Here is a 22,432-nt window from a genome sequence, read left to right on the forward strand (position 1 = left end):
GCTTTGCACTCATGCATGAATGGCAGATCCACTCCAATCTGCTACGACTGATCTTTCATACATGGGGGTTTCCCCAGATAGACCTGTTTGCAACCCAGCACAAGAAGTGCCCCCAGTACTGCTCCAGGGCAGGACTGGGGCGGGGATCCTTGGGAGACGCATTTGCAATTTCGTGGAAGGGCCCCCTGCTTTACGAGTTTCCACTCACAGGGCTCATCCACAAGGTCTTGCAGAAAGCCAGGAGGGAGAGAGCCCGCATGATCCTAGTAGTCCCAACGTGGGATCGACAGCAATGGTTCCCCTTGCTTCTGCGCATGTCGGACCACCCACCGCTTCCCCTTCTGGCGGCACCGGACCTGCTCACACAGGCCCAGGGGTCCATAGTGCATCCACACCCTCAAGGCCTGCGCCTACAAGCATGGGTAATCCAAGGCTCATCTCACTAGAGAGCACGTGTACGGAGGGAGTATAACAAGTCCTGGAGAGTAGCCGAAGGACCTCCACCAGGACGACTTACAAGCAGAAATGGACTCGATTCACTGCATGGTGTTTTGCCAAGCAGTTAGCTCTCCTTGATGTGCCTATACCCGTAATCCTAGATTACTTACTGGACCTCAAAAGAGGCGGGCTTTCCCTATCCTCGCTGAAGGTCCACCTCGCTGCTATATCGGCTTTTCGGCATGAAGAGGAAGGGCCCACGGTGTTTGCCCATCCTATTGTTACCAGGTTCCTGAAGGGGCTGGTAAACCTGTACCCCCCTTGGAAACCGCTTCCACCATCGTGGATCTTTGGACCTAGTGCTCAGCGCACTAACGGGCCCACCCTTTGAACCCTTAGCCACAGTCCCCCTACGTCTCCTTACAATAAAAACAACCTTTCTCCTTGCAATCACGTCAGCCCGCAGGGTGAGCGAGCTCGCAGCAGTCATGGCAACACCGCCCTGCACAGTCTTCTCAAAGGAGGCGGTAACTTTACGGCTGCACCCAGCCTTTGTTCCGAAAGTTTCTTCAGAGTTCCACCTTAACGAACCTCTAGTTTTACCCTCGTTTTACCCGAAGCCTCACAGCTCCAGCAAGGAGGCACGCCTACATCTCCTGGACATGAGGAGGGCTTTGGCCTTCTACATAGACAGAACTAAGTCCTTCCGGAAAACGGACAGACTCCTAGTCTCTCTCGCTCCCAGGTTAAAAGGAGAGGGTCTCTCTTCACAGAGAATCTCGAAGCACATTGTGTCCTGTATAAAAATGTGCGACAAACTTCGAAAGACTCCTTTGCTGGCCCTGCCCAGGGCTCACTCCACCAGGGCGGTGGTGGCATCAACAGCCTTTTTCAAGGGCATCGCGTTAAGACATCTGTAGAGCGGCGACCTGCTCATCCTATGACACCTTCGCCAAGCATTACGCCCTACACCGGGTATTCCAAGAGGATACCCGCCTCTTGACAGCGGTCCTTTCGAGGGCAAGCTGCACATAAATCCGATTTACCCATCTCCTTACTTGGGTTACTGCTGGGTAGTCACCTATCGTGGAGCACCCACGGGCACACTCGAGGAAGAAAGAGAAGTTACTCACCGTAGTAACGATGGTTCTTCGAGATGTGTCCCCATGGGTGCTCCACCACCTGCCTATCCTCCCCGCTTCAGATCTCTGTTTTAGTGTTTTATAGGAGCATCCGAGGCGGTTGGTCAAGGAACTGGCGGGGACCGGATTGCGCGCGTGGCCAGGGGCGCGCAAGGGAGCGGCGCGCGCCGGCGCATGTGCAGTCGGTCAGAAACTGCTGGAAAGTTTCCAATCTGCAGTGCCGGGGCGAGCCCGACACCTATCGTGGAGCACCCACGGGGACACATCTCGAAGAACCATCGTTACTACGGTGAGTAACTTCTCTTAGTGCCCCTCTCCTGCCTCCCACAGCCCTAACCCACCGCCAGGCTTAACCCTGCACAACTGCACCCGCACCAAAGACTTACCTTTCTGCTGCTTCCCTGGCTGCAGAACGTGGGTTCCGCTGGAGGAAAAAGCCGGACCCCCACTGACATGAAATCTGGGTTACGCGAGGGTGCAGGGAACGGAACCTTCACATAACTCGAGGGTCTACTGTACTGCTTTTTTTAATTTCTGTGTTGCTGTTGATGGCAGCTCTGCCTTTAGAGCTGAGCAGCTAGCAAGAGGTGGCTGTTAGTCAGAAGCCCAGCTCTGAAGGCAGACCTGCTACCAGCAGCAATGCAGACGTAAGGATGGCATGGTATGGTATGGTATGGTATTGTCACCCTCAGTTCTGTGCTGCTGGCAGAGTGCTGACTTCAAAGCTGTGTGCCAGGCCAATAGCTATCTCTCTCTGTACACCCATTTCTCAAGCCATGAAGAAGTAATAGCAGCAATACCATGGCCCTCCTAAAATAACTTTGGGAACCTCCTGCAACTCCCTTTTGGGCCAGAACCCTGATATAGTATAAGGAAAAATGCACAGGAGACCAGATTTCATGGTCTGTGATGCATTTTTCATGAATTTAGTAGCCCCCTAACACTAGACAACTTGGAAGCTGAAGGATTCTGACAAGCAGTGTAAAAAACTTACACACTTATGTCACAAAAGGGAGGCCCTTGGAAAAACTGTGTGTAATCCATGTACTTACCCCTTAGAAAAAGCTGAATGTGGAAGCTAGTCCTCATACTCCCTATAATGCTTGCTGCAAAAACTTGATACTTTCTTCCAAGCTCCTGCAAGGTTTATGAAATGGCTACAGGTGATGAAGTAAGCAATATTTGAATTTGATGTCTGTGGAGATCTACTTCCTTTTAAAAGTTCACATACTTAAAACTAAACTTTGTGTTCCCATTGAATGAATGGTGAAAGGCATTGAGAGAGTTTTTCACCAATATAGAATGAATAAAAGTAATTGCTGTAAATGGCTGCATTCCAGGATAATATACGACTGGTGATGAAACCTTGGGCAGAGAGGTGCTCTCCATTTCTGATGGTTCATACACGAGAGATTTTGATTACCATTAACAATTGTGTATCTGTAAGAAAACCCAGTCGGCAAAGTGATGTACCTATGGCATACGCACACAGGTTGGAAGATGAGCAAGGTTACGTAGTTGGTTTTCTTAAGTGATCTGTTAACAAAACGCGGGAGGTGCTTAAATTTGCAGTGATTATCATCGTAATTTTCTTGAGAGAGAGCCCTTAAGTTTCTTGCTTTTACATTTCAATGTGCTTCAGTGCCTGTTTGTGTTCATACTGTCTTGAAGACTGGTATGTCCTGTTAGTCTGGGACAGCGGTGGGGTAACATGAGTGGCTTCTCATCTCAGTGGGCCACGACATTGTCATAAAGAAGGTGATCTTCCAGGATAGGGTCATTTTGCTAACTGTGCTTGTGTACCTGCATGTTGCAGGGTTGTGGCAATTGAACCATATCGGTGCTTTGATTGGATGCAGAGGGTGCGCATGGCTCTCACAGTCAATGTTGTGTGCAGTTGGCACACATCTCACTTTGTATGACCTTGTTTTACGTGCATGTCACTTTAGTAATATTGATGTGGGGGAAAAAACCTACTCTGATGAAAATTGGCAGAATCTGGCAACCCTGCATATAGACAGTAGTAAACACAATGTCTTCTGGGTCACACACAGAACCCCAAAGGGCTGCATGTAGCCCTTGCTTACCACTGGTTTGGGGTAAGCTATGCAATAGAAATCTGGGGTTGTTTGGTTAAAGGGCTCATAAGAGAGTGCCTCCCACAAATGACCAGATTTTAATTTGCTAAGTGCTCTAAAATCAGGTACACACGGAATCTAGAGGAGGGAGCTGAAAATAAGCAGACAACCTTTGCCAGATGTATAGTTCTCAGAGTTTGTAGGTATCAGGTGTAAGGTTAGGGAAACTGTAAGATGAGACTCCGCTTAAGGCTAAAGATGAGTTTGACCTCTTAAAGGAAATGTTCAGTAAATGAAGGCTCTGGTAGTTCATCCACTCTCCTTGGCTCAGCTGGTTGCATGGAGAGGCTAGTGCTCATCTGCAGTCAGTGACCATGAGTTCAGTTCCTCGCCTCATCTGATTTATTGGTTTTTTTTTTTTAGCATGAGGAGTCTGCACATAGCTTATGTGCCCTTGGTTCTGGGCTTCTGTTAGGTCTGGAATCAGAGCCATTCTCAAATGCAAATGATGTGCTGGATTCTAAAGGGGCAGCCAGACTGAAGTTCTACTTACCTTGTGATCTCTCCCGCAACTAATCAAGGTTATGTGAGAAATCCTAGCAAGGCATCTATACAGCATCCTGTTGGTCCCACAGTTGCCCTTCAGTTATGCCCTACGTAACACTTGAAAAACAGGAAGTTCACATGGAAAAAGATATCTGTAGATTATAGGGCCACCCACGCTGCCTTGTGCCTCATTCTATTCCGGAACATGAGATTAATTTCCCAAATTTAAACAGTGGCTCATGAGCAAATGCAAAGCTGCAGTGACTTTCCCACATAAGCTTAACTTTTTTTTTTCCCTTCCTTGATGTCTGAGCAGAGGAGTTTTAGTCATCCGTTAGCCTCTTCCAAACAGTAGTAAGTATTCAGGTCACTGATGTGTTACAGAAGTGCTGATTTGGAGATGTGGAGGACATGGCTATGGCACAGCAGCCATCCTGGTTCCTGTAGTGATGCCAGGGGTGATGGGGGTGGGGAGAGACACTTAGTTTTGTGGCAAAATATTATATTAGCACTTTACAATATTTTGCTCTTTTAATGCTTGTTTTGTTCTTGTAACACTAATCTTTTAAGATACATGGAAGAGGACCCTAGCTCTGCATTTCTTAGTTTGCTAATCTTTGAATTTTGGGATTTAGGATTATATTCTGGAAGTTCATTAGTACCTATTAATTCTTCTGCCTGTTACATGTTTATTCATATGAAAAAACATGTATTCGAGGTTGTCATGAAAATTTTAGTATTACAGCTCAGTTCTTCAGCTATACGTTTATAAATAAGCTTAATTCACACACTTTTGCAGCATTGGTTTCAGAGGGTATCCTCTAGAAATATTTGTATATATAAACTGTACAAATGTTTTAAAGTTGATGTAATTTTTTTTCCAAAATGTATTTGATTTTTTTTTTGTCAGGTGAGCAGGGAAGCTTTAGCCATGGATCTGTTGTTGATGGAAGATTTGAAGGATTCATCCAGACTCACAGTGGCATGTTTTATGTTGAACCAGCGGAAAGATATATCAAGGACAGAACTCTACCTTTTCACTCTGTCATTTATCATGAAGATGATATCAGTAAGTACTCCCATTTTGTGCTGTATACAAAGAGAAGAAGTTTTCATTAAATGCTAAACTGTGCAGGCCATGGGTAGGTTTCAAACTGAGGGGTTCATGGAGACAAATATTGTAAGATTCTCGTAATAGAGCAGTATGAGTCATGATATCGTGAAGTGATCCATATGCAGTCATGGTATGAAAGGGGTCTGTAGGAGGTACAAATCTTATCCCCACTTCGAACTCTCTTGTTTTTTTTTATTTGATACATGGCATCTTGGGCTAGCCCTCTAACTGCCAGTCTTGTGTACTAGTGGAGTTCTTTACTGAAAAGTTAATACAAATCCTTCTGTTTAGTTTGTTAAAATGTCGCATGCTAGCCATGAGGCTTTCTTGTGAAGTTCTGTGGTATCTAAAAGGAGAGATGAAAAAGACTAATTCATATTAGTCTTCTGTTCTTCATATAATTATGTAAATCCATTTTCGCTGTTTGGAAAACAGTAACTTTCCTTTCAAATATAGGTCCTAGACCCCTTCAGCCTGGTGCTTAACAGGTGCAATAACAGCCAGCCTCTGTCCTTCTTGGGCACAGTTAGATGGATATTTTCAGGTGATGGGAAAGTGCAGAAAATGCCACCTACATAAGTCGTAGATTGAAAGAGACCAGTGTCGTCATGTCAACGATACTCCTCCTAATACAGGCCATAAGACTTGGTTGAATCTTGTTTGAACTGGAACATATCTTCTAGAAAACCATCCAATCTTGATTTAAAAATTTCCAGTCTGAGTTTGTCCAGCTTCGTCTTCCAGCCGTGGTGTTTTGCTACACTCTTATCTGTTGCTTTGAGGAGCCTCTTATCAAAGTTTCATTTCCCACATGGGTACTCATATGCTGATCAAGTTATCCCTTCCCCATTTCTTGTTAAACTAAACAGACTGAGATCCTTTCATCTGCATCTCGGGTTAAGGTGAATGAGTGGCGCAGACATTGACCAGTACTGCTGCGCTAGTGAGTTTTTTTTTTTCTCAGCTCCTGTCAGGGCGGCAACCAAGATGCCGTCACTGCAGGAGCAGAGAAACCACTTTTGCCAGGAGTGGCAGCCTGACTTTCCCGGCTCCTGTAAGGGGCGGCAGCTGCTCCCGTCACTGGTGGCATCTCGGCTGCTGCCCCTGACAGGAGCTGCGAAGCTGACCTGCATAGCAGCCATGGTAGCTTTCCTGGCTCATGTGAGTGGAGGGGAGCCAGAAACCAGCTGTCACCTGGTTTCTGACTCCCCTCGGCTCACTGGGGCCAGGAAAGTAACCAGGGCTGCTGCCCTGGTCAGTTCCCTGGCTTCCCTGAGTTGCCCAAAATTTGACTTATGCAGGGGTTGCATAAGACAGGGATGGGAACATGGGATTGGCCCATACGGATCGTCAATGCAAACGAGCGACAATGGAGAGCGCTTACTACTATTCTGTAGCATGAACAACTTGTGCATTGGAAACACCTATTTTGCACACAAGAATATCCACAAGAAAACATGGCGGTCACCTGATGGTATCACTAACAATGAAATAGACTGTTTCAGCATCAGCAAACGATGGCGACCGCCTTCACTAGATGTGACAGTATACCATGGAGCTGATGATGGGTCAGACCACCATCTTTTGATGGCATTGCTCCGTCTTCACCTTAAAAGAAAACAAGAACGGCAAACAGCTTGACCCTATGCAGTTGAAAAGTTAAGAGACCAAGCCATAGCTGAACAGCACAAACTTAAACTTAGAATCCGATTTCAACAAATGCAACGTGAAACTTCACTCAAAGACCAGTGGATGCAGTTCAAAAGAGCAGTGACTGAGATCACAGAAGAGGTGATTGGTTGAAGGAGAGGCGCACAGAACGCTGGATACAGGACAGGACCTGGCGGTTGATTGACGAACGTAAAGTTGCGAAGAGGCAAAGAGATCATGCAAAGTTGCCAGGTGAGAAAGCGGAAGCTGTGGCGAAGTACCAGTTGCTGGATCATAGAGTCAAGAAAAGCTGTCGCGCTGACAAGAAAGAATGGTTAGAACGTAAAGGTGCTGAAGCACAAGAGGCAGCAAAGAAATGCGACGCCAAGGCAATATATCATATTGTCCGGAAGTTAACAGGAGCAAGAAGCAACAGCAATGCTCCCATCAAAGACAAGAATGGGAAGATCTTACTCAGTAAAGAAGAGCAAGATGCGCGCTGGGTAGAACACTTCAAAGAAACACTGAGTCAACCAAATCCAACCGCAACCTACAACTTCAGTCTCCCTGACGAGCTGGAAGTAGACCTAAACATGATCACGATTGAGGAAACACATAGAGCGATAAAGGCGCTAAAGAACAAGGCTGCTGGCCTAGACCAAATTGCAGCTGAACTATTGAAGTATGGTGGAAACTACGTGGTGTAGGAACTGACAGGGCTGTTGAATGAATGTTGGAGAACAGAATGCATCCCAGGCAAGTGAAGGAGGGGAATGATAGTCAAGTTACCAAAGAAGGGGAATGTCACTGATTGTAACAATTGGAGAGGTATCACGCTCCTTTCGGTCCCAGGTAAGGTCTTCTGCATCGTCCTACTCAGGAGGTTGCAGAGCATGGTGGATAAAACACTGTGTGAAGAGCAAGCTGGACTTCGCTGCGGATGATCGTGTAGTGAACAGATCTTCACATTGTGCAACATCATCAAACAGAGTATCGAGTTCCAATGGCCGCTGTTAATTAACTACATCGACTTTAAAAAGGCATTTGACAGCGTTCATAGAGAATCATTATGGAACATAGTGTGAACATATGGCATCCCCCAACACTACATCAACATCTTCCGAAATCTTTATCTAAATTCTAGTTGCTGTGTGAGGACCGATAATGGGATGACAGATTTTTTTCAGCATCGACTCCGGAGTGCGTCAAGGGTGCATCCTGTCTCCATTCTTGTTCCTTCTGGCAGTGGACTTCATCATGAGAGAGGCGATGAGTGACGCACATCTAGGTATGTCATGGAAAGATCAGCGTCTACTCACGGATCTGGACTTTGCAGACGATATTGCACTGCTAGCGGAAACGAGCGAACGCTTGCAAGGCATGACAGATTTGGAAGCAAAAGCTGGCAAAATTGGGCTGAGGATAAATAGTGACGAAAAAAAGTTGATGTGGATTGCGAACACTCAGACAAACACACCACTAGTGGTCAGACGCCAACGCATAGAAGAAGTACAGCAGTTGACCTATCTTGGCAGCACTCTAACGACGGAGGTGTCGAGGCAGATGTTACCTGCAGAATCAGTAAGGCATCAGCAGTGTTCCAAAGACTGCGCCCAATTTGGTCTGTACCAACAATCAACACTGCAGCAAAAGTTCAACTGTGTAACACCATCATCATGCCAGTCACCATTTACGCCAGCGAAACGTGGAAAATAAAGTCAAGAGTAGCACGCAAGCTCAATGTATTCCACCAGCGTTGCTTACAAAAGATCCTGGGTGTCACCTACCGTGATCACGTTACCAATGAGATACTACAAAGATGTGGGTCACGGGCACTGCAGGATATCGTGACAGAGCGCGGAGTGCGGTTTGTTGGACACATTCTGCGTCCGCCAGATCAACTGCACCCAAAGACAGCAATGAGATGAAAACTGGCAAAGGGAAGAAGGAAGAGAGGCAGGCCACTCAAGACCTGGCGCACCACATTTAAGGAAGACTTATTAAACATTGGTATATCATGGGAGGAGGCAGAATTATTTGCAGCTGACCGAAATCACTGGCGAGCACTTGTTGCCCAATGTGCCCAGATGCACAGGTGGACCTAACTAACAGGGGTTGCAAGAATGCAACCTCTGCATAAGTTGGGGGTCTACTGTATAAGCTCCCCATTCCTACTTGTGATTGCTCTGTTCATACATCCAAAGCTCATGTGTTAGCACAGCCCTTTTGGATGTACTGCCGCACTGGGAACTGCTGTTCAGCTGATTATTCACTGTGATGCCCATATCTTTTTCTGAATCGCAGCTTTCAGGGATAGTGTCTTCCATTCTGCAAGTATAGACTTTATTTGTTGATCTAACTGCATAACTTTTTCATTTGGTCATATACAATACATTCAGCCTTATGAAGCCATCCATATTGCTTTGTATCAGTGACCAATATTTAGAATAGGCCAGGAGTTGCTTGCTGTGATCCAAATAGAAATGTCCCCACTTGATAAATGCATCCTGTTCACAGTTAAATTTTGAATAGTCGAAACTCCAGCTGGAGTTCAATCTCCCGCACTGAAAAATAGCAGCCTGGGGGTTGTAGCAGGGTTTCTCAAGCTTATGTGGTCAGTGTGTCAGATTATAACTATTTGCTTAATTGACCAAACTTAAAATCTTACCAAAATATATGAAGATGTATTTACAAGATGTATTTTCTTTAGTCTTCTATTGGGGCTTCCTTATTTTGTCAGGATCAATGTCAGGCTGATGCACCTACAATTACCCGGGTCACATTATTGATCTTTCTTTAAATATTGGCACATTAGGTTTCTTGCAGTCTTCTGGAACTTCCCTTTGTTCTAAGAGTTAAAACAAAGAGTGAAAATACCTCCTCACGTGGCTCTGTAAAACCTTGTTTTTAAGTTGTCCTGACCTGTTGATCTTAGTGTCTGACTTCAGAGGCTGCTGTTTTAATGGCCTCCTGTCTTTCTATTAAGGAAAATGTTTCTTCTTCATTATGATCTATTTAATTTTGCTTCAATTTTCTGTTCATATTAGCTTAGGGTAACTTTGAGGCTTCTGAAAATTAATATCTAATGTTTACTAAGATACCTGAAAAGGATTTTGAGACGCTGAACTTTCTTTGCGTTTCAGAGCATACTACCTTAGATATGTAATTTGGCTTGTGGCTGTAGTTTAATGACAGAAGCTCTGTAGAACTTTCTAAAATGATAACGGAGCGCGTACACACACCTTGCTGTATAATCTATAACTGCTGCTAACTGATGAGATAGATGCAGCTTGACATGGACAGCAATGAACACTGGTGAGACAACCAAATTCAGTGCTAATTCAGCAGGTTCTGTTGGGGGCAGAATCTTTTTGCTTTAAGATGAAATATTTTTGGTCAGCCATGTTTGTGCCTTTTGAAACAATATACTTTAAGAGCCTTTTCAGGAGCCATAATGCAGCATATGATTAGCATCTCAATGAAGTTTTATTCAGCAGTCAGACAAAGGGTTTTTTTGTAAATGGGGATTATATTGTCATCTCTATAAGAAGGCTTTTTTTGTCTGTTACAGTGGATGTGGTGACCAGGGGAAGGCAGCCTTCTATTCATGACTTGGAAACACAAAATGAAAGATTTTAGATTCCTGAACAACTCCCAATCAAGCTGTTTTATAACTCAGTGCCAATATGATGCAAATCAGTTACATTCACTGGTGGATTAGTTTTAGAAACCAGTTTCTTCCACACTGTAAGGTGCTCAAAGGAACTCTTTATTTAAATATGTGAACAATATAATACATTTGAGTCACATTATTAAATACCAAATGATTTGCATGTTTACTCAGGTGTGGAAGGGAAGGGCTGGTGATAGATCTTTTTACAGTAAGGAAGTAGAAATGTTGGTGGTCTCAAGTTTTGTACGAACTTTTAATCATTAAGAAGAATCCTGTACCTGTTTTGGTGAGTCCATATTTTGGAAAGAAAGCATTATTTGCCATGGATAAACTATAAAAATTGTTTTTAATTACAGCTTGAATTTGTGTTCCCTCTACATGTAAATAGAGATACTTTTGAAGTTGTTATGCAAACCCAATGTGAGTGGTTGATATTTTGAAAAAGCTACTCAATTGTTTAAAAACTTTTTTATAAGTTAACCTTTTTTTTAAGTCACTTCTCATGAGGTACCATATGTCTAAATCCAGTGTATCTCTAATTATTTAACCCTGCATTACTTAGCGGATAGGGTTGTTTACTAACAAATAGGGTAAGCAATTGGAATGACCTGGTTTCTTGCTGTCCAGACTTGGTATTTTCACAGAGTAAAAATTGATTTCTCCTTTAAAACATCCGTGGTTACTGACTATCATGAACACTTCATAGTTATTCAGCCTCCTCCTTCCATGTACAGTGTTATGGCTGTCACTAAATATTAAGTGAGGTAAGTAGGTATTTTAAAGCATCATAGATAAGGATGTGTGGAAGGTTCTGCAGTGTGACTTCTGTTTCAAATTCCTAATAATTGTAGGAGAATAGGGAAAATGTTATGATAATTCAGTTTGTTACTCAGCTACTCACTTGCCAGAAGATCATGCTATGCAAGGTTAGTGGAAAGTTGTGGTGGGGAAAGGATGTCTGATTAGGCCACATTAAAGGTAGCCTTAGAATGTATGAACAAAATTTGGGTTTCTGGTGGCTCAAGAGTGGTTTCTTTAAGGTAGAATGAAACACTGAAGTTCCTATTGCTACCCCGGCAGAGGGAGAGTCAAGACTGCATTGTGATTTATGTATGAGAAATCTGCTGATTCACATATCCTTTCTATTAGTCATCACTCTTCAGCTCACCAGAAAATCAGGCAACTTGATCCAATAAAATCATCTTAAACTGGCATTAATTTTGAAAAAAAAAATCCTGCGTATATCAACAACTTTAAAATATGTGGTTAAAGTTCTTTTGATATTCTTACTAGTTATAGGAAGTTGTCCAAGTCCAGTAAATAGCTAAAATACCTTGGCAACAGCCAAGCACTTATCAGTTGAAAACTGAAACAATAATTTGAAGGACTTGTTAACTAGCATTGTTATGCTTTTCGCAAACAAGACAGTTTACAATGATCTTTTTATTTAGGAATTCATCCATAAATTGAATAGATCATCTTATATTTTTCATTTTGATAGAGAAAATTTGTTCTAAAATCTCTCCATATGAAACACACTAAAGTTTTTTAAAAATTTATATTTGGTCTGTGTCCTATAAATATTGTTTCTCTCAGTTAAGGAAGGCTGCCATGGTTTTTGAAGCCATAGGCAATGGATTAACAGAAAAATATGCACAGTAAGGTCTCAGAGTACGCAAACCCAGAGTACGTGACCCCGCTCGTACACGGCTGACCCCCTATTCCTACAGTAAACCCTGGAAATGTGCATTTTCCAGTTGCACTTAACTTGCTCCTCCCTAACCTCCCTCCGGCTCTGGCTCAGCCCCCTGGGCTCCACACAGCCCCAGTTAACACCCTCCACCCCAGTTCCGCACACCACCTACCCATAGCTCCTGCTCACCTCCCACCCATGCCTCTGGCTCTAGCTCACCACCCTTCAGACATGATGCCAGTTCAGCCTCCCCAGCCCTGGTTCAACCACGCTGCGGTCTCACCACCTGCATGTGCCTCACACTCATCCCCCTCATGCGTGGCTCTGGCTCACGTGCAGCTCCAGCTCAACCCCTCACCGCCCCAGTTCAACCCCTTGTTCATGGCTTCAGTTCAATCCCCCTGCACACAGCTCTCATTTAAGCCCCCTGTGTGAGTGGCTCTGGTTCCATTCCCCTCCCCCCCCCCCCGATTCATATCCCCCTGCCCTGCTCCAGTTCAAATTCCCCTCTCCCCACGTGCAGCTCCAGTTCAGACACCCTCCCCGCCCCCACGGTCCAGCTCATCACCCCTGCACGCAGCTCCTACTCAACTCCACCCCTCATCCCCAACCCAATGCAGTCCTAACCCACCCCAGCCTTAGCCCTGCTTCCTACAGCCTCAACCCACTGCCAGGCTTAACCCTCCCCAACTGCCCCCGCCGCCCTAGGACTTACCTTTCTGCTGCTTCCTGGGCTGTAGAATGTGTGTTCGGCTGGGGAAAAAGCCAGACCCCCCGCCCTTACATGAAATCCAGGTTGCATGAGGGTGTGTGGAACGGAGCCCTCGCATAACTCAAGGGTCTGCTGTATTGTGAAATGTTCTTAAGCAGTATTCATCTACAGCAAAAGTAATATTATGTGGCTTTGTCAGTTTAAGCATATTCTAGTGTTAAACCCTGGAAGGAAAGTTAAGCACTCACATCAAATCCTGTGATAGAAAATTAAATAGTAGGATTTTTTCTTGTTCAGACTTTTCTTTGCCTGCCTGCTAACTTTTCCGCCCATCTTTGTGGAAGTCTGTAACATTGTTTCAAGGTAGAAAAGGGTATGGTGAGCACTCTGTGGTGCATTGTAACTTGAATGATTGGTCTTGTCTTATTTGTTTAATGCAGTGTATGAGGAATGATCCAACGGCCAGGACTGCTTGCTTTATTGCCTTTCCCACACCTTATTTCTTCACTGTCCCACCATCAAAAAATTGAAAGCCGCTAACAGGTTTTGTTTTTTTTTTTTTGTATTTAAGGACCTTTAAAAGAAGCATACCCTACCATAACCTTTGCCAATATCAGACTTGCAACAGAAATTAACTTCTGACCTTCATTACATCATGTGACTAACTAAAGCTGATTATGAACGTAATTGGATTTACGGCACAGACTATTTAAAGTTTCTTTGTAAATGAAATTCTCCTCTCAACAACTATGCAACTAGTAGTAATAACAATAAAACTTGAGTCAGACTGTTTCCGGGACTGGGCTGAAGTGTAAATATCATGTACTTGTCTAGTTAAAGGGTTTCTCCGTAAAATTGGCTATTACTGTTTTGAGTTGTGAGATTGTATTGAAAAGCAGATCCAGAGTTTTCAAACATTTCTTGCAATGCAGCTGTATCTTCCAAAGCCTTACAGATAATGATCCTACAGTACTGAGTTAAACTAATGAACACTTGTTTATCAACAAGCAAGTGCTATTTCTTAACCTAATTTTAAATAGCAGCATCTCTTTAAATGTGTTGGCTGTACAAAATAGTGCTCACTCTGCTGCTTAGTAATTCAGGGATCTTACTGCAAATACCTAATTCAGGAGCATGTTAGCTGTAAGAAGATGTAAGCTAATTTTTAAATATAATCAAAAGCTTATTTTTGACATATATGTATTTGAGATTTAATTTAAAACCACCACGTGTGCTAAATGCTAGATAGAGTTCACTGATGTATTTTTATTTGATTCTAATGTTCATTCCAACTTGATCATGTGACAGCAGTAACTGGGATTTCAAAGAGAAGACTCCCATGTTAGATTCTATTCCCGGGAATAGTAAATTGTCCATTTCCCTGAAATGAATTATTCAGTTCATTTAAGACATTGGAATATAATTTAGTGCATGTGGATCAACATTTATTCTGCAGTTTTTAAAACTATTACACATTTCAAAATGGTTAAAATGAAGCTGTTTTGGCAAAAGTGATTATGTAAAAATGCCCCTTGCTCAACAGACATGCATGCCCCTTTTTAATCATCTCTAATTCTTCACTAAATTGTTAGCAAGCTTTTTCATTTAAAAATCTAGCGTTTGCGGGACAAAAAGATCACAATATTAATGCAGTCCTCATGTTTTCTGTAGCCTTGGTATGTAGAAGATCCCTTTGTCTTGTCAACTGAGCAAATTTGAAATGGAACTTGGGGGAAATCAGCGTGGAATACCATTATTTCAATTTTAGTAAATTTTTCACTTCAGGAATAAAAGTTTAATGTGTAATAGCAGTGGCTTGTCTTTTTTAAAAGGAACTCTAAGGGTAGACCAGGAGTTAGCAATCTTTTGAGGCAGAGTTCTGAAACTTGACCTTTTGACCTCTATGTACAGTTTGAGTGCTGGTGACACTTTTAATGGTCATTAATAGTCCTACTTGTAACAGCTTCTTTAATAAATAAAGATGCAGAGCTTTACTATTTAGATGATGAAGATTGGTAGCATTAGCTGGTGTTTTGTTAATCCACAAGTGGCATGGCTTTGAGCAAGCTCCCAGCTGCCTGTGGAAGAAAGGGCGGGGCCGAGCTCCCACTTCACTTGCCAATGAAAATTTGGTCACATTCCATTCTTGGCACCCATGCCAGGGGTTGCTGGACCCTGGCCTAGAGATGGCATTCTTCTCTTCTGTGGAGTTAGATGATATTTAAAGAACATGTAATTGGTTCACGTTCATCTACAATGTTTAGATACTAGCACTCTTTGCTCTAGAGTAGTGTTTCCTAAAGTGAGGATGCATACCACTGGTGGTACACAAAAGGATTTCTAGAGGTACACAGGAGAAAATAAATGACTAAAAATGAAGAGGTAAGCACTGGGCCGACACTGGGAGAGGGACCATGCCGGTAAGACCGAAGTTCCAAAAAGGGGGTGTGAATGTTTTAAGTTTAGGAAACACTTCTAGAGGCATGTTGATCACTGCTTACTGCTTTTCTGTGCAGAGGTTATTCCCATTCTTGCCTTGTTTTCCCCATAAGGAAATCCCCATATCTCTCTTCCTATTTTAAAAGCAAACTTTTTCCCTATATAGTAAATACCGCTGTTTGTAGCTATGAAATGGCTGCTGCACTTGTAATGGTGCCACCTGTACTGCACCATGTCCTTATTCTCATCTCAGAAAGCACATTTTTCTTAGAAAAGGAGCACATGTACCCATCTTGTATTACAAACTGTTGAAACTACTTTTGTTTGCTCAGTGTTGGGTCTGGGTAAATGCTTTGTCCTTTGTTTTGTAGTATCAGTGATTTATGTAAGGGTATGACACAGTTAGAAATAGACTTTGAAGTTTATAACAGTTGCAGTTTAGTTTCCAGTAAGTGATCAATTTACACTAATTCTGAATCTTGCTCTTACCTTTTAGCTTTCACATAATATTATTTTCATTTTTTAAAGCACAGCCTGACCTTGTCTACGTGAGACTTTCAGTGGCTTAGCTTTGTTGCAGAAGGGAGGGGTAATGTGTAATATGTGACTGATAGAGCTTTTTTTGGCAAAACTCCAAGTATAGAGGCAGCTGTAATAGCACAGTTTTACTCATATCAATACTGTAATATTTTCTCAGGGTGAGGTGTAAAATAAGTTGTCCCATAAAAACATAACTTTGCTGGTATCAACTGCCTCCATGACAGGAGCACTTTGCGGGTATAGTATATCAGTATATATACACAAACCGGTAAAGCACTCCTACTGCAGACATAATCTGTGGTTCCACTCTGCCAAATCTGTATTGAGCAATACATCCATGAAATCCGTACAGCTCTCTAAGGTGAGAAACTGAGGCATGAGTCCATGCAGTAGAAGCTTGGTCATTTTTTGTCGCTGAATTTCAGGCAGAATCACTATTGCAATTTTTATCACGTCACACACAAGATAGAACAGATAGAGGTTTAAGTTACTGAGTTCTGTTGTACCAAGATGCTCTCCATTTCATGACGGTCATCTGAACTGATGTTCCCCAAAGGGCTTTTGCTCATTTGGATTTTCATACATTTTGTTGTTCTACATTTTACATATTTAGTTTATTTGTTTACCCAAACTTTCATAGGTGGTTTTTAATTCTTAGTTCTGCCGTAAATGATTAACATTACATCAGCACAACTCACGCATCCTTACACAGTTAAGCAGTTTTCTATCTTTTTAGTATCGTAAGAAGCACCCTAAGTTCTATGTTAACGTTTTTCTTACTTGAGTTGGAAAGTTATAGGAAAGAACATGCCCCAGTGTCAGCGTATTCTTTTATTTTCCAGACCTGGGTTTTTGCAGATTTTTGCTCCATTTAGCATTGATACTTATAAATGATAATCAATTGATTATCCTACCATCTGGAGTCAAGATGTTGAATAGTTCCCCAACATCTGTAAAAGTCTCTTTGAAATATTCGAGTACCGTATAACTTGTAAGGTTGTTTTAATTTTGTTTGTAGATGGCAGGAGAGGTTATAAAATCAATCAACCTGTAAATGTCTACAGACTGTTCAGCTTGGGACACGATAGCACAATCTTCAGGCAACATGGTCCAGTTGCTGGAAAATGGGACAGGGAATTAAGACACGAATTGTTTTCCCATCGCTGCCACTGACTTACTGTGCAACTGTGAGCAACTCACTAAATTTCTGTGCCATAGTTTTTCATTTGTAAAAAGAGATAATAGTCAAGTGTAAAAGTCAGATAATTTCATAAGAAAATGATTTTACGTATGACCTAGAAAACATAAAATACACATTTCCCACAAGAGCAAATATACGTATTTGAGTGTTTTTGTTGACTTATGTTGAGCAGTCAGTATTTTGTTGTCATTTTCGTATTAGGGAGACTTAACATTTTGGGTTGAGAGAATAAAGTTGGTCCAATATAGTGAGAGTTCAGAAGTGAACTGAAAGATTTTTAAATCCAACACTTGTTACTTTGCATGAACAGAAGACCTCAAGCAGAATTAAAAATGACCAGTATTGAAAACAAGTAAGATAATTTCCTCTTACATACCAGGATCTGATTTCGCTGTCTTCCTTTCTTCAGCAAGAATTGATGACATCATTAGAACCAAAATAAAATACTGCTTTAATGGCCAATGATGTCATCAATTGTTGCAGTAGAATCAAAATCCTAAACTGTCTTATCAGGTAAATGCTTCAGTTCATGTTTGTAAGCGTATGTGAAAAATAAAAGTACTTGTAGTATTAAGTGTCATACAATTCATTTTTGTGTGAAAGAAAGTAAGAAAAATTAATTGAAGTTGGTGGTGTGTTGGGAATGCTTCTTGGGGGAAAAAAATTCAGATGTTTTGCATTCTCACATTGTCTCAGTCTTAAATTTTTTTTTTCCTTTTGGAGTATTAAGTGAGCAATTTTGGACACTAAATGAACATTAATCTGAGCCTTTCACATTTATATATGAAAGTAAAATGTAAACATTCAGAATTTGAAAAATCAAAATCATCTGTTCTCCCCCATATTTTAGAATATCCTCACAAATATGGGCCACAAGGAGGCTGTGCAGATCATTCTGTGTTTGAAAGAATGCAGAAATACCAAATGACTGGTGTAGAGGAATCAACAACACAGGTACAGCATATACTATAATGTATTGAGAAAATAAGGTACTGATATCACTCCTCTACATGTGGCCACTATCCCTTCACTCTTTTCCTGGCCCTTTTCCCCAGCCTGCCACTGAGTTGTCCATAAATTCCAGAGGATTTCTCCAGCCTAACAAAGGTATCTGAAAAATCATTTTCCTGTTTTTAATTTGTTTATATTTCAAAAGTTATTTAAATGTACATACAAAAGGCTACATTCCTAAACATACGTATAGTATTCTCCAGTTGATTTATGTTCAGGTAAATGAAGGGGCATGTGTGTTCACAGATGAAACAAAACGAGAATGTTTTCAGTACAGAATGGTGGTCTGGGTAGCTGTTAGCTCAAGGTCTTAGTTGTTTGACTGTTCTTACATTGTTATAATGTGGCTATAGTGACTCAATCATTAAAGTTGCAAATGAGTTTTTATAACAAACCGGACTTTGCATGTATACCACCTAAAATCTTCAAACAGTCATGTCAGCCTTGGAACTGAAAAGTTAGTCTTTCATATTGCATGCAGTAATTTAACATAAGGAAGACTGTTCAGTTTGTACGGTTTCTAGGAAGAGGCTTGCAAGGGGACTCAGAAGTTTTATATCTACAAATAGCTCACTTTGTTACACACAGATTCATCTTGATATATCCATCACTAAAGAAGCTGAGCACCTTCCAGAGGCAAATAAAGCAACATGGGTGGAATAGGTGCAAGGGTCTCAGTGAGCCTCAGAATGCTTGAGTGGGTGACATACATTTTGGGACAAATTTTAAGCACTTTGCCACTCAGTGTATAGCCCTACTTCTTCAGTCCTCCTGGGGTACATGAGAGTTTTTAGGTGTTGCTTATGAGGACCTTGGGAAATCCTCAGGAACCAAGGTAAAATGGCTATTCTGCATGGTACCATGTAATTTCCTTAGTCTGTCAGGAGCTCAGATGTGTACAGATAAAGTATTTTATGCAGTTGATTATCTTATGACAATACAGGTGACTATGGTCAGTGCACAGTGTACACCCAGATGACTACTAAATTTGCACTTAACACGAAAACTATACTGAACATCATTTAATCTTTTTCTCTGATTTAGGCACTTGAGGGTCTTGCAAAAGCCTCAGGGTCCTCTTTATCAACACCAATTATCATTATGATAGGGGTAGAAGATTGGGCTGAGTCTCTAATAACCCTGTGACATGCCCTGCAAGCTGCTTTTTTAAAATCTCTGAGATCAGTTTTCTTGCTTGTCTTGTGCCTCTTTTGCATAAAAGTAGAGTGCACAATGTGCAATTGCATAACTTCTTGAACAGTGGTCCCATTTGCTAGATTGAAGATTTCAATTAGAACATGTGAGAAATGCCAGTTAGTAGAGCTTCCCGGTTGATAAAGGGCCAGATAATGCAGCTTTTTCTGGCATTGAGACACAGCATCTCCACAAAACTATACATGGTCACATGATGGCAAAAAAAATGTTTTTGGAATCTCATTCTTTCTTCCATTGGACTGTGGTTTGAGACTCAACCCCCTATCTAATTTTTAATAACCACTAAAATTTTACTTTTATATATTCTACTCCTAATGTTTACATGTTTTTGGAGCTTTCAGTGATGAAACCTTGTAAATACAGTTAACTACACGTAAAATGTTCTTTTCTTTGTTCTTTCCCTACGTATTCTAGAAAGGAAAGGCCCACAAAGCAAACTGCAACAATTTTCTGTCCTTGAAGGGTAAAGCCTAGGTCAGATGCTCATGACTTAAATTAATTTTACTTTCAACAGACTTGCTCAAATGGATTTGCAAAGTGCTTTGTTGTTTTAGGAGACACTCTTGTTGAAAAATGAGTGAGAATTGTGCTGAGTTTACTAAGATGCTGTTGAAAATTGCCCCATGGTCCCTTAGGTTATTATATTTTCAACTTTTGTTTTAATTATCGTAGTTAATAAGTCAACTTGCTAAACTGAGTCTTCCAAAGCTGGCAGTACTTCATACCAAATCGCTCACATTATGATTTTTCTCTAAGTCCTTGTCTCCACCTAAAAACTTGCTTTCCAGTGTTAGCAATGTCCTGTATGCCAGTGTGGACAGTTTGACTGTCATGACTGTTTTCAGAACTATCAAATAGATTCCTCTTTGAGGTTAGATGGCACTTTACTAATAACAACACTGGCATCCAAAACCCTCTGTACATTGTGGCTCAAGAAATTATTGATACTGATAGAATTGAGCCCTTGAGGGTGTATCTAGTGTGGAGAGCAGCATGACTTCTTTCCAAAAATTGCCATGTGCGGACATGACCTACAGGGGGATGATAGGCTATAAAGCAACGAATGGCTCAAAGGCAAATTTATTTAACTATTGGTGCTCTGAATGGTAGAAATAAAAAAAATGCATTTTTCTGGATTTCTGCAATGCTTTAGACACATTCAAGCACGTTATTGGAGTTTCAGCTTGTACAGATTGATCATTTGGAAGGTAGTTATGATCTGAAACTGTAAGAACTTTTTGGTTATGCCAAGGAAATGCTTCTTGGATTGATTTTTTTTCTACCTACAAATTGGATATGTTTATCCATTATTGCAAAGAACTCTGTGTAGTTTTCTCTGATGTTTTCCTAGGTTGAGGCATAGAATTCCTGTAAGATGATGGTACCGAAACTTTTCCATTCTCATTGGCTATTTTGTAAATGACAGGGATGAACTCTGAGGAGTTATGACTGTGGTGATTAAGTGGTTGATATGCATGAAGACTAGCCTAATTCAAAATTTAAGAAACTTTTATGTAATAAATAGGACAATATATAGCTCTTTGTGTTTTTTCTCTTAAGCCTACTGCACCCATGTAAAAGACATTAGTGTTTTAAATAAAACTTTAATTTAAAAATATACAAAATTAATATTTCATTATCTTCTAATATGTATAGAAAACCTACAAAGAACATAACATAAACGGTCCAGAGCTTTTAAGAAAAAAACGTGCAGCTCAAGCTGAAAAAAATACTTGTCAGCTCTACATTCAGACTGATCATCTATTCTATAAGCATTATGGAACAAGGGAAGCTGTGATTGCACAGGTATTTATAAGCCTTTAGTCATGATTTCAAGAGTCTTTTCTTTTTCTGTTTAAGGGGGAGTAGTCTAAATGAATGCATTTTTATCATGGTATGTCTCATGCACAGGTCCAAACACTGTTTCATCTGCTGCTTCCTTCCTGGTGCCAAGGCAGCTTTTTCATTGACCCACTTTGACAAATTCAATCATGGAGGTCCCCTTCAGACTGTCAACTAGTGTTCTGGTCATGTCACTGAGCCTGCCAACCTGCCTTCTGGGGTGCCCCACCACCCTGTCCTGCAGGGCCAGAAGCTCTGGTGTCCCCCAGCCAAAGCACGGAATTGGGGCAACAGCCCCTGCAGTAGCGCAACACAGGCAGTGAACCAGCTCAGCTCTAGGAGGACTCTGCTATAAGGCAGTTAACAACACCGAATAATGCCCACTCCTGTAGGGGCAAGTTCAGTAGATGGTCAGAGAATTAGGAAGAAACTAAAGATGGAAGATGGTCCTCTTATTTCAATGAATTCTTAGTCACGAAAGTTAGTTTTTTAGTTCCTCTTCTGTTAGCTGAAAAGGCTAGGTAACACATGAACATGTACTTTTGGAAGCGTTACATAATTTAATATTAGTTTATATTAGTTATTATTAGTTCATTCTTCAGTATTAGTTCATTCTACTCGCCAGTTACAATTCATTATGGGTAACTTTTCAGAAGTGCCCTAGTCCCACTTTCAAGACCAAGTTAAAACAAAAGAGCAGTCATGTAGCACTTTAAAGACTAACAAAATGCCTTATTAGGTGATGAGCTTTCATGGGACTGACTCACTTCTTCAAATCTATAGACTTTCTTAAGCACAGTCAATGGGACTGAAGAGCCCATGTCTCCTCTGGAAATGGGAATTGGGCTACTGAGGACTATATCCATAAAAGGACTTAAGCTTTGCAACACTTTTAAAGTTTTAGGTGCCCAGCTGCCCAGTGGACTTCTCTGACTAAGTTTAGGCATCTAGGCTCCCTTTACATGCACAAGCACCTAAAAATGGGATTCACCAAAAGCCACCAAGCTGAATGAGGTTCTGCTTGTGCTAGCCAGTGTGAAATGCCAAGGACAGGGGCAGCATTAAGCTCTGCCTTTCAGAGGTAGTTAGGCACTTTCCTGCATCCTAGGGTTAAGTAATTCCTCAGTTTAGGATTCAT

General features: G+C 41.6%; 1 protein-coding gene across 1 annotated transcript in view; it reads left to right on the plus strand.

Moving 5' to 3' along the window:
* ADAM10 (ADAM metallopeptidase domain 10) overlaps nucleotides 1-22,432 on the plus strand; it is a 105,075-nt gene that overhangs the window by 47,815 nt on the left and 34,828 nt on the right. Inside the window, exons 4-6 of the mRNA XM_075006950.1 lie at nucleotides 5,115-5,273; nucleotides 18,077-18,180; nucleotides 21,109-21,258. Coding sequence (XP_074863051.1) covers nucleotides 5,115-5,273; nucleotides 18,077-18,180; nucleotides 21,109-21,258 — 413 coding nt within the window. The remainder of the gene's footprint in view (nucleotides 1-5,114; nucleotides 5,274-18,076; nucleotides 18,181-21,108; nucleotides 21,259-22,432) is intronic.

The sequence above is a fragment of the Carettochelys insculpta genome, chromosome 12 (genome assembly GCF_033958435.1).
Source record: "Carettochelys insculpta isolate YL-2023 chromosome 12, ASM3395843v1, whole genome shotgun sequence".
In the NCBI taxonomy this organism is placed as follows: domain Eukaryota; kingdom Metazoa; phylum Chordata; order Testudines; family Carettochelyidae; genus Carettochelys; species Carettochelys insculpta.